The sequence below is a fragment of the Phoca vitulina genome, unplaced genomic scaffold (assembly GCF_004348235.1).
Source record: "Phoca vitulina isolate PV1807 unplaced genomic scaffold, GSC_HSeal_1.0 scaffold22, whole genome shotgun sequence".
Taxonomy (NCBI): Eukaryota; Metazoa; Chordata; class Mammalia; order Carnivora; family Phocidae; genus Phoca; species Phoca vitulina.
The window spans coordinates 36659792-36686775 of record NW_022589725.1 but is presented as its reverse complement, the minus strand read 5'-3'; the positions used below and the strand labels follow the sequence as shown (position 1 = coordinate 36686775).

At 41.3% G+C, this 26984-nt stretch overlaps 1 protein-coding gene and 1 pseudogene across 1 annotated transcript; one reads left to right on the top strand and one right to left on the bottom strand.

Annotated features, from left to right (window-relative positions):
- Positions 1 to 942: 942 nt before the first annotated feature.
- On the top strand, positions 943 to 2916 carry LOC116641972 (annotated as a pseudogene).
- GINS1 (GINS complex subunit 1) lies at positions 2532 to 22221 on the bottom strand. Its single transcript, XM_032419407.1, has 7 exons — positions 22025 to 22221; positions 16894 to 16958; positions 13610 to 13708; positions 12802 to 12892; positions 9446 to 9562; positions 5562 to 5636; positions 2532 to 3068 (listed from the first exon to the last, which is right to left on the bottom strand). The coding sequence occupies exons 1-7, from the start codon at positions 22097 to 22099 to the stop codon at positions 3000 to 3002; spliced, it is 591 nt and encodes a 196-aa protein (XP_032275298.1). The 5' UTR covers positions 22100 to 22221; the 3' UTR covers positions 2532 to 2999.
- Positions 22222 to 26984: the final 4763 nt, after the last annotated feature.

The following is a 26984-nucleotide window of genomic DNA, read 5'->3' as shown; positions in this document are numbered from 1 at the left end:
AGGTGACTACAGACCCACAGTTAAAGTATCAACATCATCCATCCCATTCGCTAGGGAAATTATCCTTATTGTTTATCTGCAGAGATTTAGATGAAAATCTGATCTGGCTACAAAAACTATTGAGAAATTTTTTCCAATAATGAAAATAATCTGTAAAGGGCAGTCTACAGATCAAAGTAGGTATGAAAACATACAGATCCACATCCCAAGTGAAGTTTTTCTATAACTTGATTTCTTGAATATAATTTTGGCCAGAAACATTTCCCCTATGTAAAAATGAAACTGCACATTTAGTATGTGCCAGGTCGTGGGCTTATCTGGACTTTTAAATTTGAATGCTTCTTACAGATTACTGTAGCGGTCATGGAGGGGACTGGTGGGGAAAGGCCACTGCCCACCAGGCAAGAGCGCTCTGTGCCTCTCCAGCCCGTACCATCCAGAGTTCATCAGACAACACAGGGTGCCCTCCGCTTCACTGACCAGCTTCATGTGTCTTTTCAGTCAGTGTGAATCTGGGGGGAAACTGCACAAAGTTCCTGTTCTAGCCCCAGTTTCTAGTCCCCTCTCCCAAGTGGTGATACTGGCTCGTTCCCCACAAGCTCACAGGCAGGCAAGAGCCAGATCAATTGCTGTTGGAAATAGGCAAAATCCAGTATTCTTCCTTTCTGCCTTCCCAAACAGCCAGATGATAAATTACTGTCATTAAACGTTACATACACTGAAAATCTGGACAGACCATCATTTCCACCTGCCCGTGTGATTTGGAAACGTGTATCCCAGAAACCCAGCTTCTGGGCTTGCCCAAAACACACCACCAGAAACAACACAAGATGTAGAGACCTACCTTCTCACTATGCAGCAAGAGATTATTTAAAAGAAATTCAAATGGCAGCAGGGCGGCTGGGGATGGGGTGGGGTCAAGTGTGACTTTTTGGCCGCCTTTTCCCCCAGTGCTGCATAGACATCAGGCTGGCTGCCAGCACCATGAAGATCTGGACTTCAGAGAGCATCTTTGACCACCCATGGGAAACTGTTACAACAGCTGCAATGCAGAAATACCCAAACTCTCCAAGTGTGGTTGGAGTTGATTGATTGGATAGACTTATAGATCGCCCTGGAAAGTTGCACAGCGGTACACTGCTCAGCACAGACAGGACTGCCTTCCTTTGTGAAATCTTATTGGATGCAGCAAGAACTAAAACACAGGTGCAAGAACATTCTGTACTTGATCCTACAGAGAAAACAATGGAACTTGAATCTACTAATATTTTATTTACAGTTTCAGTAGTTGAAACTCACATAAAAACCACATCCTCAGGACACAGAAAAAACCGTTTTGACTCAAGAAGACATAATTATTGTGAAAGGAGTCCGTCTAAGCAGTTACCTTGAAGGACTGATGGCAAGTGCAGTATCTTCGACTGCTAATAATACTGGGCTGAGAAGCAGTGGAATGGTTAATACAAAAATTAAATGCTGAGGGGCACCTGGGTAGCTCAGTCAGTTAAGTGTCTGTCTCTCGATTTTGGCTCAGGTCATGATCTCAGGGTTGTGGGATTGAGCTCCCCGTTGGGCTCCCACTCAGTGGGGAGTCTGCTTGGGATTCTATCTCTACCCCTTCCCTCCCCCACACTCACTGGCTCTCTCTTTGAAATAAATAAATCTTTAAAAAAACAACTATATTTTAGGCAGAGTTTCTTTTTAAATAAGCTAAAGAAAAGCTATATGACTTTTCATTAAACCAAAGAGGTACAGGGTTTCTAAATAAAAGGGACCATCTGAAAGTAGTAGTGTTTGAAATGACCACCTAATTTTGAGGATTCCAGTATTTATGCAAAAATTTCATAATTTTTGAAAAGTACTTGGAAATCATATTGGCAATAATAATCTCTTTTAAGGTAGAATTTTAAAACTTGTCATGCATTGGAATTCTTCCAAAGCAGAGCCACCTGAACACATACAATTACCCTGCTGTGGTAAACTTCACAAACTTGTATGAGGGAATGCTCTTTATTTATTTTTTTTTTTTAAGTTTTATTTCAGTTTAACTTCTATACCCTATGTGAGGCTCCAACTCACAACCCTGAGATCATGAGTTACATGCTCTTCCAACTGAGCCAGCCAGGAGCCCCTGAGGGAATGCTCTTTAAAAGGAGAAATTACAGGGGCACCTGGCTGGCTCAGTCAGTTAAGTGTCCAACTCTTGATTTCAGTTCAGGTCAGGATCCCAGGGTCGAGAGTTCAAGCCTCACGTCAGGCTCCGCGCTGGAGAGATTATCTGGTTTTTGGACAAATACAATGTGGAGAGATTCTCTCTCTCTCCCTCTCCTTCTGCTCCTCCTCTCCCCTACCCCTCCAAATAAATAAATAAATAAATAAAAGGAGAAATTACATAGTTTTAAATTAAAGACATTAATTTGTATAAAATAACTTGTTCTGCTATAAGGCACCATTACAAAGCACAGTGTTTTGGTACTTAAATGACATTTTTGGAGTGAAAATTATCACTAAAGTAACACATGACCCCGGCAACAACAAAAAAGGATTTTATTATATTAAAGAGTACTGTATTAATTTGCCAAAGTTTTGTAACTTAGGAAAGGTATTACCTTCCTTGGATTTGTACTTTAAGACAGTATGCTACACCATGGGCTGGAAATGTTCACTGAAAAAATAGTCATTACCGGGGGGAAAAAAGAAAATCAAATGTTAACAAATGTTTACTTTCATTAAAAAAAACATTGTCAAAAAAACCATTGTAGTAACTGTAGGCATGTTGTAATTATAGATAACAGCTTACAGTTTATTACAAAGAGGAGGATGAATCCTGTACAAAAGAAAAACAAACCCACTCCTTAGCCAGATACTCCTGGTTATCGTAAAGAACGTCTGTGACCTTTAAAACCAAAGAGGTGAGGCTGGAGAGGGACGTGTAACACTCTTCTGTGGTGTGGCCTCCCTCGCACCACAGGGCAGCCTGGCGGGGCCTCAGCACAACGTCAGGACAGCACGTGCTCCAGAACGCCCTGTCTAACCAGCTGCTCACACTTCCACCGGGGCAAGAAGTGCTGAGGGGAAATGGGGGAGAGAGGAAGAGAAACAATTGGAAAAGAATTTAAATTAATTTTTGCATCATTAAAAAGCAGCAACCGATTACATACTTTTCAAGCAGCTAAGTAGCTAAAAGCTAAACTTAAGTACATTTGCTATTTTAGTCAACTGAAATTGAAGCCACTTAAAACTGTACTGAATTCTGATTTTTATAAATAAATTCATAGTTTGCTTCAGTTAAACTTAACTGAAGACTTCTGCATTCCAGCAGGAATTCTGCTCGGTGTCTGCACTTTGGGATTTACGCACAGAAAACCCAGGGGTGGGATTCTGCAGCAGTGGACCACAAGTGGGACGACAGCTTGTCAGGAAGACCACCGAAAGGAGCATCTTCTTGATTAAGCTTCTCTAGTATTGAGTCTGAACATTTATTCTTATAACAGCAGTGGCCTCTTTCCTCCTGAATTTTTCAAGGATTAAAAGTATCTGTAATCTGCAGCGTGGGTGCTGTTCACACGTGTGTGAAGACACTGGGACCCAGCTAAGGCTCACCCTGAGTGTCCGAGAGGAAACCACTCTCGTTCTGAGGCCGAAAGGAGTCTCCCTGTCTTAAAATGGAGTGTTTACTGAAGTCTGGGGTGGGGAGGTGCAGGCAGCAAGGCAGGAAAACTTCCCAGGCTCACAGAGGACCAAAGAAATCTCAAAGAAAAGACAGACATACTTGGGTAAAAACTAAAAACGCTATGTTAGGAAGTTCAGAGCAAATCATCTTAGAAAATAACCGTAGGATTATTACGATAATAACGATATTACGATAATAACAAGGGATTATCACACTAGTTCGGGGGAGCGGGCTGTGCTTCCACAGCCCTGCACACCTGATGGGCCTTCCTCACCAGCTCGCAGGCCTATCGAGGGGCCCGTGACCAAATAAATCCCTCCCGACCAGTCAGGAAGACACCCTGCTGTCTAACTTGTTAAATGAATTTTTTAAATGCCTTAAGAATGTAAAATGTAAAAAAAGGGGAAAAAAATGTTGAGTTGTTTGTTTAAGTTATTCCAATTCCTACTACAAAGGGAGAGGAGTTTCTGATTTCTGGACAAATACAATCATGCTTGCCATATGGACAAGTATAAAGAAATCTATGGTTAAAAAAAAAAATGCTTCCCTATTGTTTTATATTATGTGGATGATCTACACCAGAGTCTATAGAAAATTGGCTTTAGATGTGGTTAGACATTTTAGAAGTAGATAAATATATAGTAAGTAAAAGGCATATAAAATTGTCCTCTACTTTTACAATTGAGGGTAGGGCACTACTGAGAGACAAGTTAAAAGCATCTCAAGGGGAAGGCTTCTGGTGGTCCACAGAGAGTGACAACTGTCTAGCACTGGAGCATGGGGTTGGGGGGGGGCGGGGGGAGGGGCTCAACTGGTTTCCACCTGCCCCAGCCCATAGGGGCACTCTAGTGGAGAGATCAGCCAAAGAGCTTGAGAAGGAAATTCAAACACAGATGCACAGGATGACGGTGTTTGAGATGCCGTTTTCTTCTATCTTCCTTATGAGGATAGCTTTGTTCTTGTGAACCACAGCTTCCTGCTGTGTCCTCCAGAAATACAGATTTTTATGAGAGCACTTCTTCACCATCTGCTTTCTATTCATTAGTATCCTACTTCCAAGAGGATACTTGGGAGGGAAAGTTTTGCTCTAACAACCAAAGATTTTAGGGTCCCTTGAAAAATCTGTCTTTAGAATGTTCAACGTTTGTGTTAGGAAACTATTTAAAGGGTACCAGTAAACAGGGCACAAACAAAGACATCAATGACACAAGGTCATTAGATACTAACTGGTTGAAAACAAAATGGGAAAGAAAGTTTTTATTAGGTCATTCTTCCTCCTATGCTAATGTGACTACAAACAATTGAGACAGGATAAAAATAAATCTAGCTAATGTGAATTCAGCTAATGTGAACTTGAAGACTTCTAAGAAAATAAATACATTGAGGTTCTTTGTAAGAAAAAATTTAGCTTAAATTACAGCTCCACAATTTCAATCTTTCTCTGTTAAACTGTTATGTTTATATGTTAAATACTTAGAAATTTTTGATCCATATCACTATTTGCCAAAGAACAGGAATTTGAAAGGTGACCTACAAGCTGAAAATGAGTGCTTAGCACCTTTTTAATAAATTTTAAAAAGCAGTTAAATTCAACAATTTAATAGGCCCTGAACTAGAATAAGCCCACTTACCTAGAATAAGGCCCATTGTGATAATTTCCCAGGAACATGCTTAGTGTTAAATACAAGCAATAACCTAGTAAATTAACCTTTTCTTGGTATATGCAAGTCTTTATATTTAGAAAACAGACAAAACAGGGTGTCTTATACTAAGCATAATGCTTATGATATAAATAATCATCACAAGGCAACATTTACTTTGCTACTGAGTCTAACATTTCCATCATTCAACACTCATAAGATTTAAAGTATCTCAAGATGAGAAATACCTGGCTATTTTTTTTTAATAGGACTGAAGTACCATCATCAACTTCAAATTCTCCGTAGTCTTTTATACACCGCACCTGAAAAGAAAAACTGTTGTTTTATCTAAATAGTTTTTAATATATAGTGACCATAAAATAAATAGGGGTTATAAAAATACCCACACAGTACAAATCCTAGGCTTTCTGTCTGTTTCTTCTCTGTGTACCTGGGCCTAGGACTCCTTACTGAGGAGCCAGTTGTTCTGTTTGGATGGGGAGGAAGGAGAATGGCAGGATCTCCAAAGTATGTGTATGTCTGTGCCGACAGCAAAGAAACCCAGGGAGCTGGTGAGGGAAGACAACATCACGTATTGTGTTCCCTCTGCAAATCCTGGAAAATCAAAATATGTATCTACAAAGAAAAGAGAATGTTTTATCGACTCCAACTTGCCTCTTACAGATTCTTCCATGAAATATCAGTATCTGAGAATAGAACATAGGTAAGTCTCCACAATTTCTGTTTTAAAGGGATTCTTCCAATCTTCTTCAATATTCAGATTGTTTCCCAGGAATATGTAGAAGTACACCATGAAAGAAGAGATGCAGACTCACATCATAAGAATCAAGAGAGATTCTTGGTCAGAAGGTAGGAGGGGTAAGGCAGCCTTTTGATAACCACCTCTGTAACTGCCAAGAAGATCACCGACAGACTGTAGCTATCAGTTTTCCTCTCCCATGAGAACCCATGACAGGAGTTTGTGCTCCTGAGGTCTCGCATTGGTTATGAGTGAAGCCAGCCCCACCAGCAAGTTCATCTTCTACTTTTCCTAGATAATTTCATGCCCTGTGATTCCTCTGGAATCTTAACATGACTTCCAAAGGTATTTTACTTAGTTCGAGAAATACCATTTAAGAAAAATCCCCACCACCACTACGACCTTTTTGCTTCTTTAAATAGACTTATATTATGGAAAATCTCAAACATTCAGCAGTAAAAAAGACTAATATAATGAAACTCCATCAACTGTCTTCAACAGTTATCAACATGTGGCCAATCTTGCTTCCTTATCTACTTCTGGATTCTTTTGAAGCAAATCCTACATACCATTTCATCTGTAAATATTTAGGTATTTATTTCTACAAAATAAGATTCTTTTTATTTATTTTTTTAGAGGTTTATTTTATTCTTGTTCACAAAGAATCAGCTTTTGGTTTCATTCAATATCTTTTTTTTTCTTAAGTTTTTATTTAATTTCAGTTGGTGTTGTATTAGTTTCAGGTGTAAGATTCTTTTTAAGAAACAATCTCAATACTGTTATCACATCATCTTAATAATTTTTTACATCATGAAATTCCCGGTTAATACCCACATTCCCCCATCTGCTTCATGAGTGTTTTCTTTAAAGCTGCCATGTTACATCAGAATCCAACAAGAGCTACACATGACACATTTCTGACATGTCTCCACATCTTTTAATCTATACAGTTCTCTCCCTTTTCCCTCTTCCCCTTGGCAATCTATTGATAAAGAAAGTGGGGTGGCGCCTGGGTGGCTCAGTCGTTGGGCGTCTGCCTTCGGCTCAGGTCATGATCCCAGGGTCCTGGGATCAAGCCCCGCATCGGGCTCCCTGCTCCACGGGAAGCCTGCTTCTCTCTCTCCCACTCCCCCTGCTTGTGTTCCCTCTCTCGCTGTGTCTCTCTCTGTCAAATAAATAAAATCTTAAAAAAAAAAAGTGGGTACTTTGGTAGTTTCCCACAAACTAGATTTTGTTGTGGATCCCTGTGGGGTCACTTAGCATGTTCCTCGGTCCCTGAATTTCCTATAAACTGAAGTTTTGTCTAGAGGCTAGATCAGATCAGTTTTGATTTTCTGGCAAATGGTGTTACAAATTTCCTCTCACAGGACCTTGTGAAGCACAAAATATCTGGCTGTTCCTTTCTGGATGTTAAGACTGATCAGTGGGTCTAGGTGTTACCTGTACCCATCCATAAACATCATCTTCATCTCCATTAACTTTTCACCTACTGGTTTTCGAAGCTATTTGCCTCTATGTGTTATGGCTACAAAATGGCACTAATTTAGTTCTTTTATTCTACTGCATTTGTTAGCTGGAATTCTACTATAAAGAAGAAATTTCCTTGTAAACAATTTGGCTACCCTGAGATAAGAGTTTATACAGTAAAGGCTGATAGATGCTTGATCCTATACTTTTATTCACCACTTTTCAAAATGAGTTGCATCCCTCATATTCTCCACGAGGGACCAAAAATATTTTATTTTTTAAATTGTTATTGTTATTTGGTATCATTATGCATTCATGCTTCTAACATAACTGATGTGATGCAATTCACTGCAGTTAATCATTTTGATGCTTGGATTATTCCTTCTTTGGCCAGTGAGAGCTCCTTCAAATCGGCTCCCACTTTTTTAGCACTCCCCCCTGTAGTCCTTAAAACACTCTGCTTTCTAGGGAAACAAGGTATTCCAAGCACAGCTTCTGCATTTTATTTAGAACCTGGAATCAACCTTTTATTTCCCCCTCTAGTTAAGTCGGGTTTCCTTTAGTGGGAAATGGGATTTAGACTCCAGAATTTGGCTGCTTATGGCATTGGGTTGGTTGGTGTTTCTACGTCTGTCCCGTGGACAGAGCTAAAAAACACTTTTTTAAAAAAAGATGATTCAAGGGGCGCCTGGGTGGCTCAGTCATTAAGCGTCTGCCTTCAGCTCAGGTCATGATCCCAGGGTCCTGGGATCGAGCCCCGCATCGGGCTCTCTGCTCAGCGAGAAGCCTGCTTCTCCCTCTCCCACTCCCCCTGCTTGTGTTCCCTCTCTCGCTATGTCTCTATCTGTCAAATAAATAAATAAAATCTTTAAAAAAAAAAAAAAAAAAAAAGATGATTCAACATGAGTCCATGCTGATATTTCTAACTCCAGTTTGGGAATATAGGATTTTCACTTAACTTTTTCATTTTAATATTTGAATCACTTTTCTCTTATTTTGAAAATCTTGGTTCCTGGTGCCACTACTTTTTTGCTTGATTTATCAATATATAAACTGTTTCAAAATAACAGTAATGATATTACTAATCATAATATGATTACTAAAAACAGGTTAAGATTTCTTTGTAGTTCTTTTCATCCTTAGAACATATCCACTAGGGATATACAATCAATTTATGTATTTTAAAGTAATTTAAAATAATTCCTGTGTGACTAATCTACCAACTTGAAACATAGGTTCATATGTTTCATTCTGCTTTCAAAATCTGTGGGTTGGTTTTCCACTTTAATTTTTTTAATAATATGTAAAATATGTGTATGGTTCCAAAGTTAACCCTGTTAAAATACAAATGCAAATTCAGAAAATTTTAGCTATTCTATCCTATTCCCACCATCCCCCTAGAGGTAACATTTTTGGTTTGGATACATGTTTCCTTTCTTTTCTTTTTTTTTTTTTTTTAAGATTTTATTTATTCATTTGAGACACAGAGATACAGAGACAGAGAGCACGAGCAAGGGGAGAGGCAGGGGGAGAGGGAGAAGCAGGCTCCCTGCCGAGCCAGGAGTCCGATGTAGGGCTCGATCCCAGGACTCCGGGATCGTGATCTGAGCTGAAGGCAGACGCCTAATCATCTGAGCCACCCAGGAGCCCTCCTTTCTTTTTTAATGTAAGTTAATATATAGTCATATACCCCCCTCTTCTTAGACAAAAGTAAGCATAATCTATGCATTGAAGAAAAATCTATTTTATTTTAGTTGTTTTTTTTTTTTTAAGATTTTATTTTTAACTAATCTCTACACCCAACATAGGGCTCAAACTCACAACCCCGAGATTAAGAGCCACATGCTCTACCGACTGAGCCAGCCAGGCATGCCAAGAAAAATCCTTCTTAAAAGGTATATTTACCTCTATATATAGGCTTTTTGGAGGTTTCATATCCTGTGTGATGTCCAAACCTTCATCTCCTCCCAGTGACCTCATATAAGTAGCAAGGGACTTTTTATAATGATTGAACCACTCCATCTGTAAACATAAAGACAGTCATTTGACAAAGTTATAAGAAAACAAACTTGCAGAAATTGTATACTCATCCTTTCATAAATAGCCCATTTCCCCACATAGATCACTACTGACCATTCATTCATTTAAACTACAAGTATTACTAATTGCCTGCTATGAACCAGGCACCAGTCTGGGGATTTAGGATGGATCATTTAACAAAGTGAACAAAAATCTCTATGCTCATAGAAGTTACATACTAGCATACTTAATCACAGACCTAAGGAACATCTGACCAGATACAGAACCATGAAAAAAACACCATTTCAGAATTATGATCTCTCCAAACTCTGCATTGACAGTTTTTCTGAAAACTATAAAACCCTGCTGAGAAAAACACCCAAGTGTCCATCAACTGATGAGTGGATAAGATATGTATATCCATACAATAGAATATTATTCAGCCATACATCAGAATGAAGTTCTGATACATGTTAGCACATGGATGAACCTTAAAAACATGCTAAGTGAAAGGCACAAAAGGCCACATACTGCATGATTCCACTTAAATGAAAAATCCATAATACGTAAACCTATATACAGAGAAAGATTAGTAACCTCCAGGGGCTGGGAAGACTGGAGAGAATATGGAGTAACTGATAATGGATACAGAGTTTCTTTTGGGGGTGTGAAAATGTTCTGGAATAAGATGGTGGTAATAGATGCGCAACTCTGAATATACCAAAAAAAAAACCCAAAAAAACCTGAATTGTATACTTTAAAAGGGCAAACTTTATGGTATATAAGTTATATCTCAGTAAATCTGTTCTTTTTTCATTGTTGAGAGATATTAAAGAAGACCTAAATATATGGAGGGATTACCACATATATGATTCAGTATTATAATCGTATCAACTCACCTATAGATTCAATTCAATCTCAATCAAAATCTCAATTAAAAAAATAGAACCTGACAAATTGAGTCTAAAATTTACATGGAAATGCAAAGGGCCAAAAATAGTTGAGACACTTGAAAAAGAAAAAGATGGTAATACACACTCAAGACTTACAATAAAGTTACAATAATTACAACACTGTAGAATTGGTATGAGGACAGATTAAGAGAACAGAAGAGAAAGTCCCCTATCCCAAATCCTCAGATATATTGACACTCAATTTATGACAAAAGTGGCACCACACATAGAGCAATGGGGAAAGGAGAACCTTTTCAATTAAATGTACTAGATCATCTCAATATCCGTATTCAAAATGCAACATTATACACAGAAATCAATGCCAGTACTGTAGATCTCCTCATGAAAGGTAAAACAATACAGCTCCTAAAAGAGTCCATAGAAAAACGTCTTCATAATCCTCATCAGAAAGTGTGTGTGTGTGCAGGAATCATAACTTTACCATAGTGAAAAGAATAAGAATCGCTACCAGCTGAAGGAAGAGACACAGGGTGAGGTCTGGGAAGGTACTATAGGGACCAAGGGCAGGTCACCCCAAGATGGGCCAATTTGGCATGAAGACTGTTTTGAGTTAAAAAACAATTAAAACCCAGCAGATTCAAGAAAAGCTCTTTACCTTCCTTACAACTGCCTTAAAAAAATTTAGAGGATCTGCTCCAGGAAGAGAGCTCTGACCATAAACAACTATATTATACTGTGAACAAGGTATGGTAGACAGGGAGGGACCTAGAAAGGCCTGTTTGATCAAAGTCCTCTCTTTGTCTCATTGTTTTCTGTGGGCCCAGCAAACATCTGTTTACCAAACATTTGCTCTTTTTCATTCTTCCTGAGGATTACATTCTTTCCCTTTGAAGTCCTAAACCCCTAACCCTTGGGGCTCCTGGCTGCCTCCACTGGTAGAGCATATGACTGTAGATCCTCTTGATCTGAGAGTCTTGAGTTCAAGCCCCACATTGGGCATTGAGCTTACTTAACAACAACAAAAAAGACCTCATTTTGCCTGTTTTTGAAATTTCCGTGTCTGTGTGGATTCCCTGTATGTATGAAATTTGATTTTCTCCTGTTTATCTGTCTCACATTGAGACACCTGGGTGGCTCAATCAGTTAAGTGTCCAACTCTTGACTTTGGCTCAGGTCATGATCTCAGGGTTGTGAGAACGAGCCCCGAGCTGGGCTCTGTGCTTAGCACAAAGTCTGCTTGAGATTCTCTCCCTCTGCCCCTCCTCCTGCTTGTGCATGTGCATGCTCGCTCTCTCTCTAATGAATAAATAAATAAAATCTTAAAAAAAAAATTTGTCTCATGTCAGTTTGATTCTTAGTCTGGATAAAAGGACCTTAAGGGGACAGGACATTCTTGCTCCCTGAGTAAGCAAACATGAAGCTTCTAGTGTCCTCTCCCTATGGAATCATGACACACTGCCGTCGTGGCACAATGGTATGTAACAATACACACAAAGTACTATCAACCAGGGAGGCTCACACCAGTTTTGGTGTCCAGAATTTTTACTGGGGTTTCATCACACAGGCACCATTGCTTAAAACACTATCCATGTGACTGAGCTCCATCTCTAGCTCCCCTCTCCTCTCTAGAAGTTCAACTGGCATCAAGAGATTCAAAGCTCCAAACCTATGGAGATAGCAGGACCCCCCAAATTTGTAGCCAGTTAGAATGGCGGGAAGCCCTGGGAACCCCCAAACCTATGGCTGGTGTCTGCAGTAAGGGCAGTCTTAGCCTGTGAAGTTTGGTCTAACTCTAGAGTGTCAGAAGTCACTGCAAGCCTTTAATAGGTAAGTACTACCATCCTCATTGTGTAAATGAGGGAATTTAGGCATAGAGAGAACTCAAGTCACTTACCAAAGATTAGACAGTAGCAGAAACAAGATCTGAACCCAAGTTTACTTGAGTCTAGTCCTATGTCCTTAAATATTGGGCTAGCTCTGAGCCTTAGTGATGGGTCAAATGAAGAGTTTTATTACAGATATTCATGTTGACTAGGAAAGTACACACACTCTTTCTTTGGAAAATCCCTAAATAATGCCAGTTCTTTAACCCTACTGATGGATCACTAATAAGTAGGACCCTTTATTTTGTTAATCAGAGAGGTTTCCACATAGCATTTAGAATTGCTCCTGCCATTCTCATCATAGTATATACTAAATAAATACAGACCAAAAACTGCTGAAAAACAGACATTAAAGACAAAGAGAAATACCATAAATACTATTACAGAACAATGCCAGAACCAGCATTTTCCAGATTCGGAAACGTGAACAACAGTACTAGCTTACTTCTTCAGCAGACATGTGAAATCGTAAGGCATTGGGCAGGATGCTGCCGTACTCCCACCTGAGTGCTCTGATCCGAAGCAATCGGTCATACCTAGGACAGAAAGAAGGTACAAGACTGCATGACAGTCTGCAAGAAGACACCTTGGGGATGACAGGGAAACATACGTATGGACTGGATGGGTGCAGTGAAGGGTTCTTTGTTTCTCTAGGTTTGAGAATAGTGCCATGCTCATGGGAGAAAAGGCCCAAAAGGTCCTTATTTCTTAGAGTATTCGGTGGTAAAACGCCATCAGGTTCTAGAATAGTTTAACACAGGCTAATAAAACAAGATGAAGCAAATATGGGAAAATGTTAAAAACTGTTAAGCCTATATGATAGCTCCATGGGGGTTCATATTATTCTCCCCGGTTTTATGAATACTGCAATTTTTCATGATAAAAAAAAATTTAATGGAGGGCGCCTGGGTGGCTCAGTCGTTAAGCGTCTGCCTTCGGCTCAGGTCATGATCCCAGGGTCCTGGGATCGAGTCCCACATCGGGCTCCCTGCTCGGCGGGAAGCCTGCTTCTCCCTCTCCCACTCCCCCTGCTTGTGTTCCTGCTCTCGCTGTCTCTCTCTCTCTGTCAAATAAATAAATAAAATCTTTAAAAAAAAAAAAAAAATTTAATGGAAAAAAGAAGTACTTAGAATGCTTATACAGGAAAAACAAATCAAGAATTTCTGTTATCCATTTGAAATGGTTAATTAGGAAGCCACATGGAAAGCCCTCCATTGTTCCCTGCCACCCCAAGCAAAAATTGAGAAGCTTACAGGTACGCTACAGCACAGCGTCGATTTCTTAACAAAGAACAGTGTCGAAACTTGATGGTTGGTATCAAGTCACTTCGTCCACCCGACTTCACTTCATTTCTGGTAAGAACATTTAAAGAAGAAAAGAACAAATATACATATTTCAGCATAAGATAAACTTTCAAAGCCAACTAACAACTGACTTCCTTGTTTGTTTTTATCTATTTATAATTAGCGGTTAATCTAACCAAATAGTACCTGCTCCATATCAGAGATTTTACTGGTATGTTAAAAGATAAAAAAGCCGAAAGCTGAAAGCCAAAAGTAAACTAATTTACCTAAGATCATGCTATAGATATTTCATTTAACCATTTGGTATTATGCATTTTTGCACACTGATTAATCTCCATTATTTTCAAAAGACACATATTGTATTTACTCACTTTTTGGAATTCTTTTATCAGGCTGGAATAAGAGATAAACCTAACATCATGGTTCACAAGATTATGGTCTTATATCATGTTTTTATTTTAAATGGTACTACTCTTTTGATGGTTTTTCCAAATCCTTGGAATAAAATGGAGTCAAAATGGTCCTTCAGTTATCCCACAAATATTTATTGATCTTCACCTATGTACGTGTCTTATACTGCAGTGTTGTTCACACAGAGAGGGAAAAATTTTGGTTTTACCCTACAAAATGTACATCTCCTTAGATATTAGACAAGTATCACATTTAAAAACCAGATTTATAATTAATTAATGGGCACAGAGTTTCAGTATTCCACGATAAAGGATTATGAAGATGGATGGTGGTGATAGCTGTGTAACATTATGCACATATTTAATACTACTGAACTGTACACTTAAAAAGGGTTGAGATGGCAAATTTTATGTTATTATTTTACCATAATAAAAATGATGGGAAAACACAAATCAAAGACAGATGTACAGGATGAGTAAGAATCTACTTTGGAGTTTTAAAAGGAACTGGATGGATACAAAAAGGATTCCTTCCCGCAGTGCCTGCTCCAGGCCCTGAAAATAGAGGCAAAAATCTATGTCCCGGTCCTATCATGTCTTCTAGATCTGCTCTGTACACTTCTGTCACTCTCTGAAAGTCAGACTCGTTCTCCACATTGTTTACAATGTGCTCTGGATTATAAAGAAACAGTACAAATAAAATATATCCAAGCTAACTCCAGAGTATTTCATTAAGTACATAAGGACTTCCTAAAAAATTTTACTTTTACACGAGTAATTAAAAAGGAATAGACTTCCTCTGACAAAAAATTTTAACAGAAACTGGTAATAGTGACTGCCCCCATCCCCCACCAAGAAAGAAATTAGGACGGTGGGGCACAGAATTTTGGATCACAAATTTGCAAATGGTACAAATATAGCAAATACAGGAAAATCATTCCCTTACTGGACTAAGGCCTGTTAGGCCACCTCCTAAATAAATATGTCTTTAACCTGTTCACTTTCTGCTTAGTCCAGGTCACCTCTGCTGTCACCTGGATGGCCAGCGTGCCTCCCTCTCCTCTTGGTCCCCTGGTCTACTGTCCACGCAGCAGCAAGGGTGATCTTTTAAAACACAGCCATGCCACCATCAGCCCCACGTGCTTAAAATTCTCACCTGGTGTCAACCTTTGCCTGCTTGCTAAGCTTCAGCCACACTGGCTTTCTTTAATTATCACTGTCCTGAGCACCCCACCCTTCTTCACAACTCAGGGCCTTTGCATATGCTGCCCCCTCCACCTAGGATGCTCTCTGCCCACAATCACTGCCTCATGGAAACCGGCTTCTCCTTTAGATCTCAGCTAAAAGGTTTCTTCCTTGGAGAGAACTTCCCTGACTCCTCAATCTAAGTCTATCTTTAATTAACTATTCTCTCCCAGAACTCTGTTGTTTTCCTTCATGGCATGTATCCCAGTTTGGTGTATCTGTATTTATTATCTCTCTTCTGCATTAGACTGTGAGGGCTATGGGGGCAGATATCTTTACTGTGTTGTTTACAGCTGAAATACCAGAGCCACTTATCAGCACATAATCATTTAATACGTATTTGTTGTACGAATTAATGAATGAACAAACTGCTTGGGAACTTGAGTTCAGGACTTTATATCTGCCTTACACTTACTGTAAACCTGCTATGGTTCCGTTCCTCATTCCATCTATGAAGATTTTTCTGTATCTTTCCTTAAACACCACAGTTGGAAAACGTTCCCATTGTTCATGTGCTCCACAGATCTTACCAGCATGTTACTGATTTCTATGCCCAAGTAACTGATAAAAACACTGTACCAAACAAGGCCAAAAGTGAAACATCACGTAACAAACGGACGTCTCTCTAGGCTGAGATCTGGATACCTCACCTCTGATCCCGGAGTTGGTCCTCCTTGTGTCTTACTCTTCACCAAATCACAAGAACCTATGAAGTTTGTCACACAGCCCAAATTCTCCACTGTGCCACCACCATGCTCAGCTCTAAATGTTCTCTAACACTAGAGCCCTCTCACGCACCAGGCTGTAGCCTTCTGTCGCACTGGTTCTCGGTGAACTCCACTCAAGCTGCTGGAAGTTACTGCTGCTACTGCTAAGTTTATGAATCGCCTGTTACCCCTTTAATGCACTAGGCAGCTATTAGTGCAAATGAGCAGTAGAAACTATAGGTTTCACTTTGTTAGGATTTTTATTTGCTCCTGTCTCATCTCTTAAATTCACTCTAAAACCTTGCAAGTCATATCATTCAAATAAATATTTATTGAGCATCTGCTATGTACCATGCACTATTTGAATCCCACAGATTTAGGGTGATCAACACAAATCTCCTCAGTCCTGTATAGCTACAGCATGATCAGGCTCACAGAGAATTAAAAAAAAAAAAAAAAATCGTATCTAAAAAACTAATGGAACATTATCTGACTTCAGTATCGTATTTCTTAAGCTGTTTTAAAATATCAGTCTCAATCCCAGGGTCCTGGGATTGAGTCCCGCATCGTGCTCCCTGCAAGGCGGGGAGCCTGCTTCTCCCTCTGCCTCTCTCTCTCTCATGAATAAAAAAAAAAAAAAAAAAAAAAAATTTAAAATATCAGTCTCATCAGGGGCGCCTGGGTGGCCCAGTTGGTTGGGCATCTGCCTTTGGCTCGGGTCATGATCTTGAGGTCCTGGAATTAAGCCCCATGTCAGGCTCCCTGCTCCCTAGCCTGCTTCTCCCTCTGCTCTTCCCCCCCCGCTCGTGCTCTCTCTCTCAAATAAATAAATAAAAAATCTTAAAAAAAAATCAATCTCATCAAAACTTACACATCAGATTGGTTTTGTTCATATAAAGCTTTCATCTCCTCCAGAACTTGCCTGAGTCCATCCTCCTAGAACATATGATATTGACACATCCATTAATTCCTTCACCAAGTCTGTAGCAATGTTTGATCTACTCTTTGATTTGATTTATATATCTTACCAAAAAGCAATACCTTTGGTAATGGCTATTACAAGTGTTGGTGAGGATGAGGAGAAATGGAACCCTCATACATTATAGGTAGGAATATAAAATGGTGCAGCCCTATCTGATGGTTCCTCAAAAAGTTTAACATAGAATTACCATATTATCCAGCAATTCCACTCTTAGGTATATACTCAAGAGACTTGAAAACATACGTTCATTCAAAAACTTTGTACATAAATGTTCAGAGCAGCATTATTTATGGCAGCCCCAAAGTGAAAACACCCAAATATTCATCAATATTCATTCATATCCAAATATCCATCAACACCCAAATATGGATTAACTAATAAACCAAATATGGTGTATCCATTCAATGGAATATTATTTGGGCATAAAAAGGAATGTAGTACTGCATGCATCAGCATGGATGAACTTTGGAAACATTATCCTAAGTGAAATAAGCCAGACACAAAAAGATAAATAGTGTGAGATTCCACTTACCTGAAATATCTAAAATAGGCAAATTCATGAAGACAGAAAGTAGATTAGAAGTTACCAGGGGCTGGGGAAGGAGGGGAATGGGGAGCTATTGCTTAATGGTTACAGAGTTTCTATTTCAGTTGATGAAAAAGTTTTGGACAGAGGAGTGATGGTTGCACAACAATGTGAATGTAATTGGTGGCACTAAAGTGTACACTTACAATTGGCTAAAATGGCAGATTTTATGTTATATATATTTTACCACAATAAAAAAAAGAGAAAAAAGGCAATAAAAAGGAATGAATTACTGACAATTTGTGCAATCAACGTACTGATTAAGGATATTCTCAAATATACTGTACTAAGCAAAAGAAGTCAGATACAAAGGAGTACATACTGTATGATCCCTACTGCCCCTTTACAGAAAAAGTAGGCATCTCCCGGCACACTGAATCCAGAACCCCCCCCCCAAATAAAAAATGTAAGCATGACTTCTATCTTTCCTTTCATCAAGTAGTTAAGAAGAGATCATAGAAAAGTCTGACTTATTAGAATTCAGTTAAATATTCCTTTTACCAGCAAATAATATTTTAAGGAATAGCTGAAACTCTTGTATGATTAATAGATCTGCAGGTATACAAAAGACACAATGTGTGAAATAATTTTATAAAAATACATGTGGGGTAGGGGCGCCTGGGTGGCTCAGTCGTTAAGCGTCTGCCTTCGGCTCAGGTCATGGTCCCAGGGTCCTGGGATCGAGCCCCGCATCGGGCTCCCTGCTCCGCGGGAAGCCTGCTTCTCCCTCTCCCACTCTCCCTGCTTGTGTTCCCTCTCTCACTGTGTCTCTCTCTGTCAAATAAATAAATAAAATCTTTAAAAAAAAAAAAAAAAAAGAAAAATACATGTGGGGCACCTGGGTCGCTCAGTCGGTTAAGCATCTGCCTTCAGCTCAGGTCATGATCCCAGGGTCCCAGGATTGAGTCCCACATTGGGCTCCCCACTCAGCGGGGAGTCTGTTTCTCCCTTGCCCTCTGTCCCTCCTCTCTGCTTGTGTTTTCTCTTACTCTCTCAAGTAAATAAATAAAATCTTAAAAAAAAAAATACACACATGCTGGGGCCCCTGGGTGGCTCAGTTGTTAAGCGTCTGCCTTTGGTTCAGGTCATGATCCCAGGGTTCTGGGATCAAGCCCCGGGTTGGGCTCCCTGTTCAGTGGGGAGTCTGCTTCTCTCTCTCCCTCTGTCCCTACCCTCTGTTCATGTTCTGTCTCAAATAAATGAATAAAATCTTTAAAAAAAAAAAAATACACACGTTTTCAGATTCAGACTTATCTATAGTAAAAATTGCACTGTTTTGTGTTCCCACCTCATGCTGGTAGCCCAAGATAATTTTCCTAAAAACTCACTTAAACTATTACCAGTTCTGCATATAGAAAGTGGACAATTATTTCAATTTGCTGAATACAGCACCTAACCTTGAGAGATCCTGGAATGAACAAGGCAGAGTCCCTGCTCTAGACCCAGTGACTATCATTTTCCTGGAAGGAATGATTCTTGAAAGGTCCTGTGGGTCATGGGCCTATCAGCCCTCAGATCAATCAGATGGACTGGCCTGTTGCTGCTTGGCTGTGTCAAAGAGTGGCCAACCTCCTCAGGCTGAGTCTTCCAGGCTGCTGAGTCACCTGGCTAGGTGGTAGGTTTGTCAGTGGAAGGTGCACATGCAGCAAAAGCTGCAAAAGGTGCCCTGCCAAACTAAGACCTAGAAAAAGGAGTGATTTTATAACTTCTAAGTTCTGCCCCTGGACCCCCCCAGAAGTGGTAACTTAAAATTTGAGTGAAACAGAGAGCTGGATGGACCAGTCGCAAGGCTGGCATGGCCAGCTCTTGTTGGACAAGTCTGAGTCTCTTTGGGCTTGTCTCCTTCTATGTTAGATAACCTCCAAAGTGCCTGGTTGTCTGAATGCAGTGTGGAGTCATATTTTAGAGCCTGCACGCCTTAGCATTCCAGCATCTCTGCTGAACTTCCCACCATTGTCTCCTAACTTTTTAAATGCAGTAACTGTCCTGAAAGAACAACAGACAGGAATCTAGGAAACCTGTGTTCAAGGTGAGGCTCTGCTCCAATATGCTTTAAGTTCAGAAAAGTCCCTGAACTTGATCTGTAATTTCTTTTGGCTCAGTCTCATCTGCAAAAGGACCTAACTGTTCGACCAGGTGCTCTTTAATGTTCAAAACAAAACTCACCGTTCCCCAAACACTCTTCCTCCTGATCTCTGATGTACCTGAGAGAGAATCCCCCCAAGATCCTCTGACTCCTCCTTCATTGATTACCCACCCCATCTCCACCCCTGTTCTAACAGTTACAAGTCCTGTTTGCCTCATGTCCGAAACCCAGACACTGATTTCTGGACCCAGCGACCAGACACAGTTTGGACCATACACAGCTCTCACAGTAGGCCTGTCAGAGAGTGATCATAACCACCCATAACCATCTCCCTGCCACCGTTCTTTCTTATCTCCAATCTGTTCTACGTAGTTCTGCCATCATTACCCTTAAAACATAAAAAAACTGCCCTATCACTCCCCTATCTAAAATCCTTTACCAGCTTCCAAATGCCTTATACGTGAATACCCAACTCTCCTAGGCCTAGAACCTACCTTTGTAGCCTCTGCACACACGTCAGTCCCCCCTTCCTATGTGACCATGAGTCTCTGCATGGCTGTATCCTTCAGCTGCAATGCCTATCTTCCTTCTCAGAGTGGGGACCTCATCCTTCCAGGCGTGGCCCAAATGCTCCCTCCTCTATCCCTTTTCATACCAGCATTTCTCCTTATGCTCCTGTGTACACCTCTCTGGTGTCCTCACACTGCATTCTAATACTCCTTTTTGTGCCCTTCTCCCAGCAGAACATGCCCTGGCATCCACACAGTGGCTGCCCTATGCTAGGGAAAGTAGTCAAGTATAGAATTTAGAGTGCAGGTCTGAAGCCAGACTGCCAGGGTTTATTTTTTTATTTTTTATTTTTTTTAAAAGATTTTTTATTTATTTATTTGAGAGAGAGAGAATGAGAGACAGAGAGCATGAGAGGGAGGAGGGTCAGAGGGAGAAGCAGACTCCCCGCCGAGCAGGGAGCCCGATGCGGGACTCGATCCCGGGACTCCAGGATCATGACCCGAGCCGAAGGCAGTCGCTCAACCAACTGAGCCACCCAGGCGCCCATAGACTGCCAGGGTTTAAATCCTAGTTTCACTCTCTTACTGGCTATGGCCAAGATACTTAATCTCCCCAAGCCTCTGTATATGGCTGGAAGAAATGGTTTAAATCTCAAAGCGTTCTTATGAGAACAACAGATAACATAAGCTATGAGAACAACAGACAACATAAGCTACGTGCTTAGCACCCTTTTGGGGTAGTAACAGAAAAATAAGAATAAGGTAATAAGTAGTAGTGAGTAAGGGACAGGCAGGGATAGGTAGAGAGAGATAGGTAGGGGGCCACGGGATCGGGCTCACAAAAATCCCCAAAATGCAGAGGTGTAAGGAAACCAGAGATAAGGGAACAAACCAGACCATCCTGTCCTAGGTGTCAGAGCTGGGGTCTTGTTATAACAGCTACTTGTGACCAACAAAGAATCATGGGACCCTAAAAAGGAAGCAAGCCACTGAAGGTGTTATCACTAGTCTTTACTCAATGGTGCTATCAATAGAGAAGTCAAAAATATTTAAGTTCCCTGGTTAGCATTCTATAAAAGACCAACCCTAAAAGCCCTCAATGGTAACCCTGTCCGGACCCCTCTCACTCCTGAGAACTTCTGTATCCTCACTTAATTACCTCTACCGCTTTATTCACTCTTCTTCGTCCGCGAGATTCATTCTCGTCTCCGTGAGACAAGAAACTCGCTCTCCCACTTCAGTAGCAGCAGCGGTAGAAAGAAAATTAGTAGCAAACACTAACTTCGCTGCTACTTGTGTGTCAGGCATTGTCCAGGGAACCTGACATATATATGCCACTCCCAGAGCCCTCACTACAGGAAGAGTTGAGTTACGCTCTTTCCCATTTTTTACAGAAGAAACGGGCAGCACAGAAAGCCTGAGTAACTGCCCCAAGGTCACACAACGGAGTCCGAATCCCAGCCTGGCTTTACAGGCCTAGCTTCTGCCTGAGGGTTCAACAAGTGCTAGATTGTTTTCAGGCAACCAAGAAATGCTTGGTCAAAAAAGGAACCAGCAGTAAAGCTATACGTGGAAAACACTGAAGGAAATATACTCAGGAAATTCACCAAATCGCTGGGTGATATAAACATGAATGCTCTTTTTCCTGCCATATTTTGTTTTTCCGTGTTCCGAAATTTTTGTTCCCGACTTTGGAGCTGACACCGTGAGAAAACCCACGCTCCGATGAGACGCAGGTTAGACCCGCGGGGTCGCCGACCCTCCTCCCGCCCGTCCCCTACGCTCCCAAGCCCCGCCCCTTCAGCAAGGCCAGCCCTGTTTACCCCGTCCCCCCCTCACGTTGAAGGCTGGCAGCTGCCCTTCTGGCGCGCGATGCAGCTCGCGAACGAGCTCCATGGCCTTTTCGCAGAACATATCGTACGCGCCCCGGTCCCGATGTCTCGCTAACCGCCGGCTCTCACGCCAAACGGTCGCCGGGTTCAGCACACCGCTCTGGGTATCCTATGGCTTCCAGTCCCACAGCTGCGGAGACTCGCCTCCGCCTCTGCTTCGCTCTTTGGCGCCAAACATGCCCAGCCAATAGAAAAGCGCTCCCGGGCCTCGCGGCCTACGGCGACGGCCAAGGGACAGTTGCCTCCGCTGCGCAGCCGCACTGTAAGACGGGTGAAAGCCGAGGAGGGGTGCACGGGCGCTTCCTTCCCTAGGGAAACCCCTGCAGCTGCGGGAGAATCAGCGGGCCTGGGTTCCAGCCTGTAGGCTGAGCAGAGGCTCTTTTTTTTGAAGCGCAGCTCGCGCTATATGCATATCTCGCAACTTCTTTTTTCCATTTGATTCATGCATTTTCGTTTAGGTTCAACGGGGTTCTACCCTGAGGTTGAGAAGGAATGCTCAGAAACTTGGTGTGCTTAATGTTATGACGCAGCATTTTAGTTTTGCAGTGTGGGTTTTTGTTCAATAGAAAAGGGAAACCACTTTTATTGGGTATCTCCTGTGTGGTAGAGACTGTGACATATATTTCATTTAATTCTCATGACTAACCCTAAAGTGGCTTTTAAGACTCTCGGTACTGATTAGAAAGCAGGCTAAATAACTTCTTTTTTTTAAGTAGGCTCCATGACCAACATGGGGCTTGAACTCAGGACCCTGAGATCAAGAATTGCAGGTTCTACCAACTGAGCCAGCCAGGCGCCCCAACAACTGAATAGATAATTTACCCAAGTTTACTCAGCTTCTGAAGTGACAGACTTTGTATTTAAGCTTTCAGCCCTACAGAATCGCCTTTGATTTTAAAGGAGTCATTTAAAAACATTTGGAAAATAGCTCTAATCACGAAGTCTACAAAGGAGGAAAATACCCAGATTAACACAAATTAACACAGCCATAATCTTACCTACATGATCATGGAAATTTTCATAGCCATGTAGAATCAAAGGTGGAAATTACTGCTATAAAAACAATTTGCTTGGGCGCCTGGGTGGCTCAGTTGGTTAAGCGACTGCCTTCCGCTCAGGTCATGATCCTGGAGTCCCGGGATCCAGTCCCACATCAGGCTCCCTGCGCAGCGGGGAGTCTGCTTCTCTGAGCTCTGACCCTCCCCCCTCTCATGCTCTCTCTCTCTCTCATTCTCTCTCTCAAATAAATAAATAAAATCTTAAAAAAAAAACAAAACAATTTGCTTTATTTGGCTACCTTTTAAAAAGCAGTATTTTTAAAAAGGCAATATTACTGGATTCATTCTGGCTAACCCTAGAAACTATGTTCCTCTTTTGCAAATAAAGATACAACAGATGTGTAATCTGAAGAATGAGCATGGGAATGGCCTACAAAGTCTTTGAATCTTTAAGTGGAGTGACATTTCCTTTTCAGCTCTACAGTCAGGGATAATTTAGCTAAAGTTTTATTAAATACACAGATCTATAGTGGACTGTGCTACAGGATTGTATTCCAAAAATGGCCAGTATCCAAACAACCTTCCTTTATCATAAACCTTTTTCATTTCAGATCCTGGGCCTGAGATTCATTTCTTTACCTGTACAATGGGGACAACAGTACACACTTCTGAGGGGTTGTGGTGATTCATTACTCCTTCAGCAAATATTTATGAAGTGCCTACTGTATACTGAGCATTGTTCTAGACACTGAAGATAAAGTAGTGAACAAACTATGTTCACAAGTCCATGTTCCAGTGTGGGGTACTGATGATAAATCTATTAGTGAAAAGTGCTAAGGAGAATAAGCCAAGGCAGGTAAACAGAGTGATGATGAGAGGACCTGAGGGTTTTGTTAGTGTTCAGAGAAGGCACAGGCCTGCAGTGGGGAGGGAGTAAGCCATGTGGAGATGGGGCCATAGGATGGGCAGAGAATTTCAGGCAGTAGGAATGCAGGTGCAAAGGCCCCAACGAGGGGGATGGGTGACTCACACACATGCCACCCACACCTCTCCTTGTGGCCACTGCTTCAGCAAGGAGGCAGTGACACTGGAGCAGAGTAAGGGAGGGAGACCCTGGTGGCTGAGATCAGAGTGAGAGCTGGAGGCCATGGCAGGTAGGACCCTGTAGGCCCTTTCACAAGCTTTCTGTTTTATTTTCAGTGAGATGGGAAACCATACAGATATTTTGAGCAAACAAGTGACAGGACTGGACCTACATCTTTAAAAAGAACTTTCTGACAGCTGAGTTAAGTAGACAAAAGTTGGCAAAGGTGGAGGCAGGAGACCATTTATGCTATTAAAATAATCCATGTGAGAGAGGATGGCAGCTTGGGCCAGGGTGTGGATGGAGGAGGTGGTGAGTAGTGGTTGCATCCTGGATAGATTTTGAAAGGAGTGCTAATACAGACATAAAAAGGGGAGGATTCAAGAATAATCCCAGGGTTTTGACCTAAGGAAATATAAGTGTAAGTTTGCCATTCCTGAGGTGAGGAAGGTTACACATGGAGCTGGGGGTGGGAAAAGAGTTGGGAGCTCAGTTTTGAATATAATAACTTTAGGTGCCGATAGGATATCAGAGTGGATGAGTAGACCATTAGGTAGAGGAGCCTGGAGTTCAAGGAAGGGGTGTGGACTAGAGATACAAATGTGGGTGTCACCAGTGTAGGATAGTATTTAAACACCATACAGAAAGTCAATGTGGAATATTAGGGAGCAAGAATTTCCTGTCCCCTTAGAGGTCCTTCTAGCTGTATTAAGAATCAAATTGATATGAGACAGATTAACAGGAGAAAATCAAATTTAGTTTCCTACATACAGGGAATCCACACTGACATGGAAATTCCAAAAACAGTCAGGCAAAATAAGGTATACATATATTATAAAGTTATATATAAATATATAAATAAATATAAATATACATATGTATATTATCCTGAACTAAGGAGAATCAGGTAGGGGTAGAAGGGAAAGAATGCAAGTCACAGGGCAATAAAAAGAGATGTTTGGTAATTAGATGCTTGCCTTGCCATATAGGTGGGTCACTCAGATAAAATTTATTTCTGCTAATAACCATTATTCTGGGAAAGACCCCAATTTATATTCTTTTATGTAGTCAAGGGAGGGGCAAAACATTTCTTCCATAGGGAGGAAGTCCATAGGGTCTTGATTGCCTTTAGCTCAAAATAATCTTCAAGACAAAGTGGCCCACCTTGGAGCAGCCAGGCCCTTGGCCCCTATAGGACCAAGAGTCGAGGACTGTATGGGCAAGGCCTAATGCCAGCCAGACTCAATAACCCTCACATTTCTCTCTTCTCAACAGCCCTCCCTTCCTTGCTTTTTTTTTTTTTCCTATTAAAGAGGATTTTGTGAGTGATAGGGTCAATTTTTTTTTTTAAACTTCAGTTTCTGGATTCCTAATCTCCAGTATGTACTAAAGAATTCACCATTTCGGGGCACCTGGGTGGCTCAGATGGTTAAGCGTCTGCCTTTGGCTCAGGTCATGATCCCAGGGTCCTGGGATCGAGCCCCACATCGAGCCCCACATCAGGCTCCTGGCTCAGCGGGGAGCCTGCTTCTCCCTCTGCCTCTCTCTCTGCTCATGCTCTCTCTGTCTGTATCTTTGTGTCTCAAATGAATATATAAAATCTTTAAAAAAAAAAGAATTCACCATTTCAATTCTAAAAGAGTATTTGGAGATATCCACACAAATATGAATGCTGGTTGTGATATTTTTGTAACACAGTCAATGAAATTCTTTCGCAATTTAGATCTATCATCACAAAGCTAACAGAAGGAGCTAGTGAATTTCTACAGGCATTTCTAACTGATCTTAAATTATCAGTTGCCAATAGTTTTCAACTGACAGAAATGTTGAAATTTTGAATGTTGAACGAAAGTTCACTTTGTGATAAGCAAATCTCTTGGTTGTAGATCCTTTGTAAGAATGCCAAGCTGTAAAACTAAATTTGTGAAACTACTCTTTTCTTTGTAAGACAAGTTGAATTAGTTCTTAACTTGGGTTCACAAGTGTAAATTTATCTTTGAAACAGATTTTTTTCCCCACTTTTTTTTTTTTTTTTTTTTAAGATTCTTACGTAATCTCTACACCCAACCTAGGGCTGGAACCTACAACCCCAGATCAAGAGTCTCATGCTCCACCCACTGAGTCAGCCAGGCGTACCTCCACCAGCTGCTACTAATTGCTTTACAAAAATCTAAAATCAAATACAGGTTTTAAAAAGTAAACTGTTTAATGAGTTCAGTTTTCATATGTTCAGCCCAAAACTTAAAAATTAAATGATTTATATGCTTGTGTTAAAAAAAAAAAAAGCACCTGAGAGCATATTTTTTTAAAGTACAATCTTGTGGGAAAATAGTTATAAATCATGAGAATGGTGATTTGTTACCTTTTGCTTTTTGTTCTCATAAACCATTACAGAAACGCTTCCGAGGGGTTCATTCACATTGGGTTTTCAGCATTAGGGAAAAATCACACAGTCTGGGGCGGGAGAGGAAGGAGCCAGCTTTCCTCTGCGGCTCTGGCTCGTTGGGTGCTTTCTGGCCGGCGTCCTCCCACGTTCGGGCCACTGATCTGGGGCAGGACCGGGTGCGTTTGCTCATGGCGCCGAGCACCCAGGCGAAGGCGGCCCTCCCACCTGCGGCGACAGAGCCCAGACCCTTCGCCAGCACCACCGGTCGCTTGGCCCGAACCGGACCGTAACGCCCCGCAAGGCTTCACCTACCCTTCTCCAAAATGGCTGAAAGTCGGCGCCGAGGACGCCGGGCGCGCTCCCGGCGGAACCAAGGAGGGGGCGGGCCGGGGGCGGGGCCGGTGGGAGCACGGCGCTGATTGGCTGGCGCTGCCGACCT